Genomic DNA, 14,387 nt, shown 5'->3' with positions numbered 1-14,387 from the left:
CCCAACTGCTGGGCTTTCTGCTTCCTTCCCAATTAATCCATGAGATGGCAGGCATCCTGGGCCAGTCTCCTGGGGCCTGTGGGTGAGGTTCCTCTGAGCAGCTCTGCCTGAGAAGGGGGATGGCTGGGACATGGGGCGGGGGCGTCTGAGGTTTTAATCGAAACTGCCAAGTTGCCCCCCACTGTCCAGTCAGAGGCCCAGGAATTCAAACTGCACGTGCAGCTGGTAGGTCCTCTGTCCTGATTGAGGGAATGGAATCACATGACTGCTGTTGACTAAGCCTATTTTTGTGTCCTGAGTCCGTGGGGAGCTCTTAGAGACCTCCTCCTCACCCACAAGCAGCAGCATGGTTATCCCCACTTCACAGAAAAGGAGGTTGAAGCTCCAGGAGGTTGTCACTCCCTGAGGTCACCAACTAGGGACAAGCAGGAGTCGAACCCGGAGCCATCTGACAGCAGAGCCCATGCTCCTGCCCCCCAGGCCCTCCTGCATCCGTTACCATGCCTGCCTAGCACTGAGTTTGAGGCCTGGCACACATTTTGGGCAGGGCACAGCACTCCATCTGACCCCTGCAGGGGGTGAGGGGGGCTGAGCTCACTGCTCCGTTTGCACACCTACTTGGTAGGTGGAGGGAACAGCCTGCCTGCTTCTGGACCCCCAGGTTTCAGTGTAAATGTGGTTCTGGGCCCAGCCACAAGAGGCATTTCCTGAGGCTGCCGGGTCAGGCCTGGCACCTACCCAGCTCTGACAACAGGCCTGGAGCCGCACAGCCTCCCAGGGAGTTTGGCAGCACCCTGGCCATTGCTTCCCCTTCCCAGGCTGCTTGAGGTGGGCTCCACAGGCCCAGCCCCTGCCCTTTCCTGGGCTCTGCCTGGCCCCGTGGGGTACAAGCATCAGTCCTTAAGGGGCTCCCTAAAGCCAAGAGCTCCTCAAAGCGGCAAGATTGTCCCATTTTACAGATGAGGGAACTGAAGCTCAGTGAAAAACCTCGTGGATGGCAGAGTGAAACTCAAACTCCAGGCTCCTGACTCTCAGCATCACGTTCTTCCCATCACCCTCTGCTGCCTCTGACTGATAAACCACTCATCCCCACTCCACACAGGAGGAAGCTGGGGCTCTCGGTGCAAGGCTCTGCCTTGGAGCTGCAGAACAATGGAGAGAGGCTTGGAGTTCAAACACCAACTGTACTTTCGTTCTAAACTCACTCTGCACAGCCCCACGGGGTCTCTCGGGGCCTTGTGTGTATTGCAGCAGAGGTAGGGGTCAGGATCCCCCAGCACAGCCCATGCCACGCTGTCTCTTCCACCTGACCGTGAGTCCCACTTCAGGGCTTTTCACTGCTGTTCAGCAGAGGGGGGATTCAACAACTGCTTTCCAGAGAGTACGGCTGGTGGATGGACAGGGGAGGGGGCCTTTAGTCTCTCTGGGGAGAGTTTGCTGCCCCCATCCCCGCAGCCCCCTCCCCTGGCCAGCACCAGCCCCACCTCATCCCACCTCTCTCCAGCCTTGGAAACTTGTACCTCAGCCCAGAAAAATGAACTTGCTGGAAGTCAGCTGCCTGGCTGTCAGGGCCAACCAATCAGGCACTGGGGCATTTTGCCCACCTCCAGGGATGAAGGGCCAGGGGCTGGACCAGGGGGGCTGGAGGGCAGGCCCTGCCTCAGGCCTGTGGCCCAGAGAGGGGGGGTGGTAGAGAAGGGGGGAGGAGTAGGGGAAGAGGCTGAGAGGAAGAAATGGGAAGCCAGAGGGAGGGAAACACCGAGGTGGCGGTAAGGGAGATCTGCCCATGCTCAGGGGTCACTGGTCGCCACCTTTGTCTCTCGGAGCCAGTGTCCTCACTACACCGCAGGCACACTGGAGCATGGTGCTCAACCCCGATGCAGCTGCTCAGCATGTTCTCATCCTTCTTCTCCCATCCTGCTCCCCTCCCCTTCCCCAGGCAGGCAGGGACTCTTGAGAAGTAGATTCTAGAACTCTAACACAGACTTCTCTGTGGCAGGGACAGGGAAAAATAGCGATGAGATACAGAGTTCCATCTAGTTATCACCTCGCCTTGTCCCCATTTTACAGTTGAGGAAGCTGAGCTTTAAGATGATTAAGTGATAGGCCCATGTCTTTTGGCTACGCTGGGATTTGAATCTAGAGGGGCCTGAAGCCTCAGCCCTATTTCCTTCCTCTTCTCTGTCCTCTCCAGTCCGGGCCAGCCTCCAAGACTTTGCTCATGTCTCTCTGCTCTTCCAGACTGGCCCTCACTCTCCTAACACAGTCTGTGGTGGGTCCCACCTCCTCCCATCGCCCCACAGACACATTCAGGACTCCCTTTAGCCACCCAGAAAAAGGTTTCTGCTTTAGGCCCAGGGCCTTAGAGGCACAGGAAACCCATAAATACAAACACATTTGCATGAAAACCCAGGCGTCTGTGTTTGCAGCTAACAGCTCAGTTAGCTTCCGGGATAGAGCTTCCAGAAGTGGGAGCAGCGGCCACCAGCGTTCCTGGGACAAATGTGTCCCGACAGCCAGGTCAGTACCATTTGGTGTTTATTCAGACACACAGATAAAAGAACCTGGTGGTTCAAACAGCTTGTGCTCTTTTTTGTTTTTTGTGGTCACATATATGTATCTGTGTATATATGTGTATATATATACATATATATTTTAAAAAATCAATAGATCGCCAGTCCCTCATATGTTTCTTCTATACTGAGCAATATATACAGCCTATTATATATATATATGTGTGTGTGTGTGTGTGTATAATATATTTTTTCAATAGATAACTACATTCAAGTAATGAAACACAGGATTTACAATTTCCCTCTGATGGCAGAGGAAAAGCAAATTCACACATAGTTCACAGAAGTACCATAAGAGCCCAGCCAGACAGGAGCTGAGGCCCCTCCTGGAGGTAAGGGGGTGGCAGCAGCAGAAATCAGACAATCACACTGTTGCTCATTGTTGGTGGGGGGGGGCGGGCAGGTACCGATGAAGGGGGACGCCCAGTCTGCTCTGCCTCGGGCTGGATGGGCAGTCCGTGCTGGCTGACGCAGGCTCCCCAGCTGGGGAGGGTTGGGGGGCATGTCTGGAAGTCTCACTTTTCCAGGAGTCTCTCAAATTTGGGGTTCACGAAGGAGAAGCCAGCAAATGCAGTTTGATCCATGGAGTCGATGAGGTTCTTGTCGGTGTAGGAGAGGCGTGCCTTCTCGTTCAGGAACTCCTGGTCAAAGTTGCTGTAGTCTCCAGGGGACTTCTGTGGGCAGAATGCAGGGGCAAGTGAGTGGGACCCAAGGGGTGGCCCTCCAAAGGTTCCTGAGTTCCCAAGACTGCGTCCCAAACACCTCAGAATCCCCATAGTGCTGGGCCAGACCAGAGCTGGCCTTTTTTTTTCTTTAATGTTTATTTTACTTGTTTTTTTTTTTTAATGTTTATTTATTTTTGAGAGAGACAGAACATGAGTAGGGGAGGGGCAGAGAGACAGGGAGACACAGAATCCAAAGCAGGCTCCAGGCTCTGAGCTGTCAGCACAGAGCCCAATGCAGGGCTCAAACTTGTGAACTGTGAGATCATGACCTAAGCTGAAGTCAGATGCTTAACTGACTAAGTCACCCAGGTGCCCTGAGCCAGCCTTATTAAGAACAGAAAAGGGAGTCTCTCCCAAGAGCCTGAGAGGATCCCAGCTGGATAGTGGGTGCTATCTCACCAGGGGGGATAAAGGAAGCCATCAAGGAACTCTGGGCCTGGATAAGGAGAGGTGGGCATCATCCTGAACAGGGTTCTAGCAAACCACAGCCCGTGAGCGAACCCCACCCACCAAAAGCTTTAAGAATGGCTTCAAAAAAAAAAAAAAGAATGGCTTTCACATTTTTAATGTTTAGTAAAAAAAAATCAAAAGGAGATTAATATTTCATGATATGCAAAATTTAAATGAAATCCAAATTTCAGTGCCTGTAAATAAAGTTTTATTAGTATAAGACTATACCCATTCGTTGATAAATCTTCTATGGCTGCTTTGAGACTGGCCTGCAAAGCCTGAAATATTTAGCACCAGCCTGTTCCAGGAAAAGTTTGCCAACTCTGCTTCTGGCGATACAATGGAATGATACTAGATCTCAGGCTGGTGGCCTTCAGGCCAAACTGAGCAGGTAGGTACAATCATTTTGACTGGTACTGGGTTTTTAATGGGATTTGAGTCAATTATTTTATTTTTTATTTTTTAAAAGAATTATATATATATATAATGTTTATTTATTTTTGAGAGAGAGAGACAGAGCATGAGTGGGAGAGGAGCAAACACAAAATCCAAAGCAGACTCCAGGCTCCGAACTGTTAGCACAGAGCCCGATGCGGGGCTCAAACCCACGAACTGTGAGATCATGACCTGAACTAAAGTTGGACGCTTAACAGACTGAGCCACCCAGGTGCCCCTAGCCAATTATTTTAAAATTGGACAATTTGACATAAAAACCCAGATTTCTGGCTTTTGAAAACTGGCAGAGCAAACAGCCTTGGCCCCATTTCCCGGGAGGTCCACTCTTGGTACTGAAGCCCCTCGGACAGCTCGCCAGAGGCCCCATAATTTCCCACTGACGGCCCTGCTGACCTACACACCTGCCCTGTGTTTTCTAGTGCAGAGAAATAAATCGGCCCCTCTTTCTAGCAAAAGCGAGAGACCGAAAGCAGGCTGTGTGGCCTTCCTACAGCTGGCCTGGCCTGGTGATACGGTGCCCAGCCCAGGGGCCCCCGAGTTTGAGACCCCTGGAGCAAGGGCGATGCTCTCTGGTGACAAAACACAAATGTGGGGCACATTACACAGGCTGCCTGCCTGGGGGCAGTGTGTCCTGACAGAGACAAAGGAAGCGAGAGGGAAGAGCTATGGTCAGAGAAGGGCTACAGAGTCTAACTTCTTACCTAAGAATTCTGGCCCCAACCTGCCTCTGCTCTCCTGCTGGCTCCTAGGTGGCCTCTGTAGATTCTGGGCCTTTGTGTGAACATTCCTCCTCTGTCTGGAATGCCTCGCAGCTGCCCTCTGCCTGGCCTAGTCTCCCCACCCTGCCCATACCCCACTTCTTCTCAGACCCACTCTGTTCTCTACATCTGGGCTCCTGCTGACAGACCCTCCCACCCCCGCCCAGTGACAACTGGTCATGTGTGGCCTTGTGACAGCTCTCGTGCTGTCGTTTCCTATCACAAATGATCATCAGTGTGCAAGTGATAATCTCCCCCAGGGGCTGGAGTTTCTCTGGCTCTGGGCCTGGGAGTGCAGCTCAGCACGGTACCCATCAGGCACTCAACAGGCAGCCAGCAGGCTCCCAGCATTTCCAGTATTTCTTGGAAGACAGATGGGAGGGAGGGAGCGAGGTCTTAACTCTGATTCCCACAGCCTAGTCGCCTGCATACAGGGGGCCCTAAAGAATGTCTGGATCTGCAGTTCCCACTGTTTCTTGACTGACTGAGTGAGGGAGAGAGAGGGTAAGAACACAAGGGTAGAGGCTGTGACCGAATGTGCACGTGAGGCCGGGAAAGCAGGTTTGCTGGCAGAATGGAGAGGAGGAAGGCATGTAAATGAAGCAAGAGAGAAGCAGAGCAAAGGAGATGCCCAACAGGAAGGCAGCGGAGGGCAACATCCAGTAGGGGCCCCCATGGGAGTGGGATCACGTACCACTTTGGGCTTGAAGGGCGGTTCCACGGCTCGTTTCTCCAGAAGAGTCCAGTTGATGGTCTTGAAGAAGGGGTGGATTTTGATGTTCCCTGTCACTCCCAGCCTCTTGGTTGTATCCCTTTCAAGCAGCTGCAACCCAGTAGGGGCCCTGGTTAGCACCTGAGGGCTGCAGGGAGACCAGAGCCTCCACAAACCCCCCGAGCAGGCCCAGGGGTGCCCAGGCGGGTCTAGTCCAACCCAGCAGCACAACCCAGGGTCCCTGGAGCCAAGAGGGTCCTCTCTGGCCCCGCTGCACCGCTGGGCCCCTCAGAGATGACAGTCCATGGAGTAGGGCTGCCAGGACTTCCTGCTGGTGGGACCGTGCTTAAAAGCAGTAGAGTTCATTGGGTGTTTATTGTCTGCCTGGCATAGACCTGAGCACCACACGTTTATGGTTTTTTTCCCAAAAACTCTGTGAGGCAGTTTCCCCTGTAGCCTCCATTTTGCAGACAAGGAGACAGACTCAGCTGAGCTTCAGCTTATGACCCTAAGCTCATAATCACCATACCAGGCTGACTCGGCGCAGTGGACTCAGGAGCTCCCGGGAACACGGAGAGCGAGCGATACCCCCCAGTGTGTTAGGACCAGAGCATCAGTGAGGCTACCATTCCAGAGATGAGGGGCTTCTGGCCATCCCACGATCTGAATGTGTACTGACCCCTGCCCCAGCCAACCCAGCCCGGGGCCTCCCACCTTCTCCAGGATATCCTTGGACTCCTTGGTGATCCAGCGGGGATAATGTGGTGTGTCCACGCGGATGGACTCAAACAGTTCGTCCTCATCGTCACCATGGAAGGGGGACTGACCAATGAGCATCTCATAGAGAAGGACTCCAAAGGACCACCAATCCACGGAGAATGAGTACTTCAGGCCCTGCAGAATCTGGGGCAGGAGAAGGGGTGCAGGAGCTGAGAGGTGCCCCAGGGCATGCGCAGCACCCACCAGGCCTCTTCACCCTCCTAGCTGTGGCTTGGACATCACAGTCCCCACCCCCACTGAGACAAGGTATCTCACTGGGCTGGTGGCTAGGACGGTGCCCACTCACCTCGGGGGCGATATAGTCAGGGGTGCCACAGAAGGTGCTGGCCTGTTTCTCCCCGAAGATGTTCTCCTTGCACATCCCAAAGTCGGCGATCTTGATGTGGCCATCCTGGTCCAGCATCACGTTGTCCAGCTTGAGGTCCCTGAGAGGATGGTGTGGGAAAGGGAGTCATCAGGGACCAATCCCCCTCCTCTCCCCTCAGCCCCCATGGCCCCATTTCCAACCCTGTAAGCCTAGGAATCTCCCCAAGGGCACAAGGGAATGACAAAGAGGCAAGGATGCAGAAGGAGAAAGACGTGCTAAAAACGGGTGTTCCCTGCAAAACACCTGCTGGTGTGCTACATGCTGGATATACACCATCCTACTTCCTAAAGCCCGAATCGAGGCTCAGAGCGGTGATGTCACTTGCCCAGGGTCACCTAGCTGGTCAGCGGTGGAGGCGGCCCCGAGCTCAGTTTGGTCTGACTCCATGAGGGCAGGGACCACATCTGCTCTACACAGTCTGTGGTTGGAGGAGGTAATTTACGCACACGGTAACAAGTACCAGAGAAGGGCAAACAGCACAAAGTCCATTTTCCCTAACCTCGATACCCAGAGCAACTCCAGGCACGGACAAGCACATCACCATGTGCCGCTCGCCCCCACCTTCTAAATCCTGAATCCTAATATTCAAGGCACACTGTCCCACGGATTAGTAACCCACCTGGCAACGTAGCTTAGCCCCGTCCCACATCAGTGCACAGAGTTCAGTCAGCCTTTCTGATGGGTCCTTACTAATCCACTGCAGGACGGGACTGTCATTTATTAGGTGAGAATTGATGGAACCAGTCCCTACTGATGGAAGCTTAGACTGCTCAGATGGGGCCTCGGAGCAAGATCGATTGCTCCAAGGAAGGGAGACACTACCAGGCAGTGCGTACTCCCACCAGTGGAACCAAGTATGGGCAATGAGTCCCCAGTGCCTGGAGCTGGGCCAGCCTCAGCAGAGGGGCCACAGGAATCCCAGCAATGGAGTAGGAGGTTTAGGCAAACACCCAACTAACAACGGACTCTAAGCAGAGATAGGGCCATGGCTGGGCTGGGCCTCACTCAGAGCATTGTGGGGTGGAGCTTTCCCTCCTGAAAGGCTCCCAACCACTCCCCTCCTCATACCTGTAAATGATCCCTTTGTTGTGTAGAAACTGTAGTCCACAGACGATCTCGGCTGCATAAAACCTGGATGACAGAGAGAGACGAAGTGTTCTGGGATTTCCGTGACCAACCCCTGCTTCTTCCTGGGCCCTCACCCCTATCCCCAGGGTCAGGAAATGCTGCAAAAAACCCCATGGGCCACCTGGGTCTGATTAAGCACATCTTGTATCAGGCAAGAGGGGGAGGGGGCCTGGCAACCAAAAAGAAAATTATTAAGGAAAAGCTCCAAATGAGACAGTTCTGTCATGAGTGTATACATTTATACAGACATACACACACACACACACACACACACCACAGAGTTTGGGAAGGGGTACATACTAGTCTGGGGTCCTGTGTTGTACACCAGGGTCCTGTGTTGTACAGCATTACCATCTGCAAGGCTGCCCAAGCTGAGGCTCAAGGAGCAGGGGACAGGACCCCAGTACGCCTGTGCTGTGCTGTCAGCCAGAGCTCACTCACCACCCATGGCTTCCCATATGGTGGGGATAGCCCCAGGCACCCCAAATCTCTCCAAGCCCAGCTCTAGCCCAGGCTGGCTTCTCCAGGGACAGGGAAGAAGGAAAAGAGGGCAGACCAGCAGGGCTCCTCCCCCCACAGGTCCCTTACATACGTAGCACGGTAGAGCTCGAAGCGGCCTTTGTCCTGGATGTGGTACATCAGGTCCCCCCCGTTGAGGAACTCCATCACGAAGAACAAGTGGTCCTGGGGTGGAAAGAGCAGTGAGCAGAGGCACAGAAAAGGGCTGAAGCAACTCTACTGAGGGCTACCAAGGGCGGAAGGAATTAGGGGACAACTCTGCCCTGGAGGACACAAGCAGGGGAGACATGGCCCCGCTGGGAGGCCAAGGGGGGCTGTGGCTCCAGACACAATGACAGTGGGAGGGCTGGGTACCTTGGTCTGGAATGTACAGAAGAGGTGGGTGAGAAAGGGATTCTCCCAGGCGAGTGCCAGCACCCGCTTCTCCACCATGGTGCACTCCACATCATCATCGATCAGAACCACGTCCTTCTTGAGGGCCTTGACCGCAAAGAACTCCTTCCTGCCCTTCAGCTCTGCAAGCAGCACCTGATGGGTGGGCAGGATGTCGAGCGGGGGGAAGGCCAGGCCAAAAGCTAGGACACCACAACCGCACCCCATCAGGAAGAAGCCAGGTAGGGTGGGATGCAGGTGCCCCTGGGCTCCTGGGTTCCTGGGCCCAGGTCCATTGAGTTGCCCCAGGGCCAAACAGCCCCTTACCTTCCCAAAGCTGCCTTTGCCCAGGACCTTGTGGAAGGTGAAGTTCTCAATGTTGCACCTGGTGCTGCCCTCCCAGATCTTGCCGTAGGTCCCATTGTCTGCCCAAGAGATGGCACTTTAGACTCAGGTGTCTGTCTGCTGAGTCCCCTCCCCTGGGGCCAAGTGGTGGGGTGGGGTAAGGGGCCTCAAAGAGGAAGGGACTCCCTCTCCAGGGGTGGTGTCTCCCTTCAGGTCTCAACAGTAGAGGGAGGTTGGGTCCCATCTTGGGTCCTAGTGGGGAGTGGGAACTTTCCGGGGGGAAATGGGCCCAGCTTCACCTGCGACAATTTCTCCAGAGATTTCTGGCTTCTTCTCAAAATTCTGGTAGATCCCAACGGGCTCTGTTTCTGACTTCCGGAAGGGTCTCTGGAGGAGAGGGTAGAGGTTAGGGAGACATCCAGTCAGTCATACCAGGATCAGAACTCTCAGCCAAGAAGGAGAACCCCAACCATCCATGACTCCACTCTCAAAACCAATGGGGGACAGCAGGGGCAAAGCCCAGGACTCCAGGGAGCGCGCGCGCGCGCACACACGCACGCACACACACACACACGCGCACACACACACACACCCTGTAGCACAGGGATACCTTGATGGCCTGGAAGGCACTGAATAGAAAGAAAATTTTGTACATTGAATCCTCCCACCACTTACTCAATGGATTATTTGTGTTGCCTTCACTGGTAATTGATTCTAGAATTTTACCTTAAAGTGTTATGGCATTTCTCAAGCTCCACCCACACCCAAACACACAACATACACAACACATAAAACATACACACAATAAGGGCTCTTAGTTCCAAGCATTCCAACCTTGTGGTCCTCCGGGCTCACCAAGTACACAACCACTTGAATAATTTCTTATATGAGAACAAGCCCACCGCCTTCTGCTAATTCTTGGACTACATCTTCCAGAAGTGGGGTCATGAATACAAATGCTGCCCACCCACTCCACACCCCAGGGTTCTCTAATAGTAGCATGAGCCCTGACGGCCCACCCCCAATCCTGCCACCTTGTGTCCAGGGTTCCCACCGTGTCTGCCTACCTGGCTCACTTGGTTCAACGCCTCAGCCAAGAGCTTCTGGTTAATGCCACAGAGGTTGGCCACCTTCTTCTGGCACTTATGGTGCACATTCATGCCACAGTCTGGGGTGAAGCAGACACAGGGCCATCAGGGCCCCCGCTCAGGCAGGGCCTGACAGGCTGCCGGCAGGCTCTGGGAGAACTGTCCCCGTCCCCCCAGGCTCAGCCAAGTGCAGAGAGGAGGGGAGGAGGGGAGGAGGGAGCAGGAGGAAGCAGGGCTTTGGTGGAGTCTGCTGGGTTTCTGGTCTTTAAAAAAAAATGCATCTGAAGCCATCATGAGTGCTTTAAATCTTTCATTATTTAAAGAAGAAAAAGAAAAAAAAAAGGCACAAGATAGGAGACCTAACTCTAAACCCTTCAAAGAATGTCTAGGGCAACCTAGACAAGCCACTTTTCCTCTCAGGGGGCCCCCTGTTTCTGCCTCACTAAAGCCTGGGTCCAGGGAAGGGGTCTGTGAAACGTGTTTGCTCAACACCTTCCGCCTGCTTGTCCCTCAGTGATTCCCTGGGCCCTACTCTACTCTTACCCCTATCTTCCACTTGAGGACACTGAGCTCAGAGCAGTGGGGACTCCTGGTCACACAGCAGGTAAATGGGGAAGCCAGTGGGGAGGGGACATCGAGGCCTTCCCCAGCAGCGGGGCAAAGGCAGCATTAGTTAGTGGGAGTTTAGGAGGTCTGGGTGGGTAGGCACCAGCTGGGAGTGCCCTCCTGCCCAGCCCTAGTCCCCGGAGCTGGGTGGCACGCACCTTCACATTTTAGTCCCTGCTTCACCAGCCCCCAAAGCAGGCTGCCACAGTGGTCACAGAAGGTGGGGCTCATGTAGTTGTAAACCTTGAATCGGTGCGGCATGTCGATGTTGAAACGTTCTTTCTGGAACTGGGAAGGAGAGTGTCACAGGTTGAGGGTAACATGCCAGCTCTAGCTCCTTCCTCAACCCCTAGTTCTCCTCAACCCCGTGCATGGCAAGATGCTCAAAAGGGCTCCACTGGGCCATGGGGTAGGGGGGGCAAGGGGGAAGGTACAGGAACTGGGCAATCTGGAAGTCCAAGGAGGCAACCAAGAAAAATGGGGAGAAGGACAAGCTCCACAGGGAAGGGGTGGGGAGAACCCAAATCCCTCCCAGCTGGCCAAGCCCCCCCAGGTCCCCCGCCCTGGGCCCAGCCTCACTATGGTGTCCCGGCTGTTGGCTGCGGTGCCGGTGCACCGGCCGATGATCTTGTCGATGCATTTCTTGTGGATGGCAGCGTTGCATTCTTGAGGAGGCACAGGCCAGGAGGGGGATGGGAAGGCACCAGGAGGGGCAGAGCTGTGAGCTGGCGCCCACTGGCCCAGTCCAGCCCTCTATACAAAGCCACTGTTTTCCCTGATCGCCCACACCCTCACCCCACAGACGCCTGGGGCCCACAGCTTGCTTTTTCTCTCCTCCTGCCTGCCCTTGCAGGAGGGGCCTGGAAAGGGGAGGAGCAGGGAGGGCGGGCCAATTGGAGGATCTCAGAGATTAGGGAAGGTTCAAGGGGTCCTAGTGGGCAGTGGGGGCAGCAATGAGGGCACAGAGTATTGCAGTGAGAGGACTGCAGGCAGAGAGCCCCCTGTCTCTCTGCTATGCTTGGGACAGCAAACGGGTCCTAAGCTCTCTCATGCACATGCACACACATGCGCACACACACCACCACCACCACCACCACCACCACAAAGACACCAGAATATACACACTGCTGCATAATGACAATACGCTCTCTATATAAAATGCTTACTATGTACTAGTCACCTAAACTGCAGCTTTATACATTTTATCCCATTTGATCTTCATAAAGGCTATTATCCCCATTTTACTGAGGCACAGAAAGGTTAAGTCACTCTAAGGCCCTACAAATAGGAAGTGGCAGAGTTAGGATTCAAACCCAGGCCATCTGGCTCCAGAGCTTGTGCTCAATTTTTTTTTTAATGTTTATTTATTTTTGAGATAGAGGCAGAGCATGAGTGGGGGAGGGGCAGAGAGAGAGGGAGACACAGAATCTGAAGCAGGCTCCAGGCTCTGAGCTGTCAGCACAGAGCCTAATGTGGGGCTCGAACCCATGAACCATGAGATCATGACCTGAGCCGAAGTTGAACGATTAGCTGACTGAGCCATCCAGGTGCCCCCAGAGCTTGTGTTCAGAACCAGCACCACTGTGGAGGTATCTTATATGTGTGTACCCATATACACACATGTCTAAACAGAAGCACATGTGCAGCCAAGGGTATACTATAAAAGGTCTAATAGCCTCTGCAGGGGAAAAGAGCCGTGAAAAGTAGCATTGGCTGATTTCTATGTAAATACTGCACCAAAGCCTGGGAAAAGACACAGAGAACTGGCTTTCATGAGCCAGAGCAAGCCCACTCATGCACCCACTGAGTGTGGTTCTCGTACATAGACAATGACGTGGAAAATCTCACATGCACGCATGCAAGCACACAGAGTCTAGACATGTGATCCCTGCACAGGGACATGGGCTTTCCTGAGAACGCACGCAGGTACTGGCAGACACACGTGTGCAAACAGACCGGGCAGTGGAGACACTTACGCCTGCATTTGTAGCCTTGCTTGTTGAGACCCCTGAAAGGCAAATCCCCAGGCAGGGTGAGTTCTGGGTGTGGGGCCCTCCCTCCCCAGACCCCACTCTCAGGAGGCACAGCCAGCCCTCACCAAACAAAGTCTTTGCATACAGAACAGAAGGTGGGCTGTCTGAAGAAGGTGGCAATAAACTCATGGTTCTTGATGTAGTGGATCTTGGCCTGCTTGATGGCTCCACGGCGGTTCATTGTTGGAAACTTGGCCTCGTCTTCACCCCGCATAGACTGTTTGCAATCTGGCGGCGTGGAGTAGTGAAGTCAGCCCCAGCCCCGGAAAGGGTAACATTCCTGTAGTCCCTCCCAGGGTGGCCCTGGACAGACTGCCCACAGGGACTGCTTCCCTAAGGTTCTGTCCTGGCTCTGGCCTCTGAACCTACACCCCCAGCCCAGATAGGGAGGGTCTTACCTATGTCTTCCAGGAAATACTGCACAGACATCAACACCTTGGCCTGGGGTTGCAGGTCCAGCTGCAGGGGTGAGGGTAGGGAAGGGGTGGGGGTGGGGGGTCAATGAGGGCGGGCTCCAGCCATGCTGGACTCAGAACCCGCCCCCATGGTTGGTCCCCCAAGGCCAAGGGAGTCCTGGCAGCCTAGCCAGACACCTGTCTGCCCAGTGTGGGCACGGCCCCGCCCCTGAGCCCCGCCCCCACCCTCTACCCAGAGGTATTATTACATTTGGGGAAGTGAAAAGATCCAGCCCACACCCAGCCCGGCCACATGGCCCAGGAACAGAGTGGGAAGGGAAACTCCCCACCCCCACTCCTGGCTGCCCCCTTAACGAGGATCTTAGAATGCCCCCCCACACCCCCAAGTCCCTGCACACACAGAGACACAGACACATGCGTGTTGAGACACCCACACTGGTTCTCTGTGTCCGAGTCTCTGCATGCCCAGCCTCCTCACATAGACTTGGCTGCTTCTGGCAGGACCTTCACCTCTGCCAACACCCATGCCTGGTGACTGATATCGTTTCTTGGTGGAGTAGACAGACAGCACAGCAAGTATCTCTACCTGACCAGCCAAGTGTTCGTACAGCCCTAGGTCAACTTCTCTCCTGGCCCCTTCATACCTCACTGGAGGCTCACCAGAGTCCCTCACAGTCATAGTGTCTTTCCAGTGGGGACATCTTGGATGCAGGAGCCCACATGTAACCCCAGGGGGCAAGAGGTGCTCTGCCAGCGCTGACATCCGTGGCCATGAGGGCCACATGGCCATATGCGTGTGCAAAGTCCAGGTTTCAGCAGGTGAGTGATGGCCATAAGCCTTCCCTTTCTCCCACCTCCTCACCGTTGAGGAGACATATGTTCCCTAATGCCTGCCTGGGCCTGGAATATCTGTGAAGGCTCCAAACAGAACTTGGAACAATGGGGGCCTCTGAGAAGTGGGTGCGGTGCCTGGTGGTGGGGCCAGGACATACCCTTACATACATTCTGAAATGTTTTACCTTGTGCATATCGTGCTTTCACAAAATTAAAAGGGAAAAG

General features: G+C 54.3%; 1 protein-coding gene across 1 annotated transcript in view; it reads right to left on the bottom strand.

Moving 5' to 3' along the window:
- Positions 1 to 2,521: 2,521 nt before the first annotated feature.
- PRKCD (protein kinase C delta) overlaps positions 2,522 to 14,387 on the bottom strand; it is a 29,747-nt gene continuing 17,881 nt past the window's right edge. Inside the window, exons 5-19 of the mRNA XM_042929668.1 lie at positions 13,311 to 13,371; positions 12,978 to 13,140; positions 12,856 to 12,887; positions 11,459 to 11,544; positions 11,038 to 11,167; positions 10,253 to 10,353; positions 9,485 to 9,572; positions 9,168 to 9,265; positions 8,823 to 8,996; positions 8,542 to 8,633; positions 7,890 to 7,952; positions 6,741 to 6,879; positions 6,389 to 6,577; positions 5,657 to 5,785; positions 2,522 to 3,247 (exon numbers count right to left, since the gene is read on the bottom strand). Coding sequence (XP_042785602.1) covers positions 3,089 to 3,247; positions 5,657 to 5,785; positions 6,389 to 6,577; positions 6,741 to 6,879; positions 7,890 to 7,952; positions 8,542 to 8,633; positions 8,823 to 8,996; positions 9,168 to 9,265; positions 9,485 to 9,572; positions 10,253 to 10,353; positions 11,038 to 11,167; positions 11,459 to 11,544; positions 12,856 to 12,887; positions 12,978 to 13,140; positions 13,311 to 13,371 — 1,704 coding nt within the window. The 3' untranslated portion in view covers positions 2,522 to 3,088. The remainder of the gene's footprint in view (positions 3,248 to 5,656; positions 5,786 to 6,388; positions 6,578 to 6,740; positions 6,880 to 7,889; positions 7,953 to 8,541; positions 8,634 to 8,822; positions 8,997 to 9,167; positions 9,266 to 9,484; positions 9,573 to 10,252; positions 10,354 to 11,037; positions 11,168 to 11,458; positions 11,545 to 12,855; positions 12,888 to 12,977; positions 13,141 to 13,310; positions 13,372 to 14,387) is intronic.

This window comes from Panthera leo, chromosome A2, assembly GCF_018350215.1.
Source record: "Panthera leo isolate Ple1 chromosome A2, P.leo_Ple1_pat1.1, whole genome shotgun sequence".
Classification (NCBI taxonomy): domain Eukaryota; kingdom Metazoa; phylum Chordata; class Mammalia; order Carnivora; family Felidae; genus Panthera; species Panthera leo.
The sequence above is the reverse complement of the archived record's forward strand: the minus strand, read 5'-3'. Positions and strand labels throughout refer to the sequence as shown.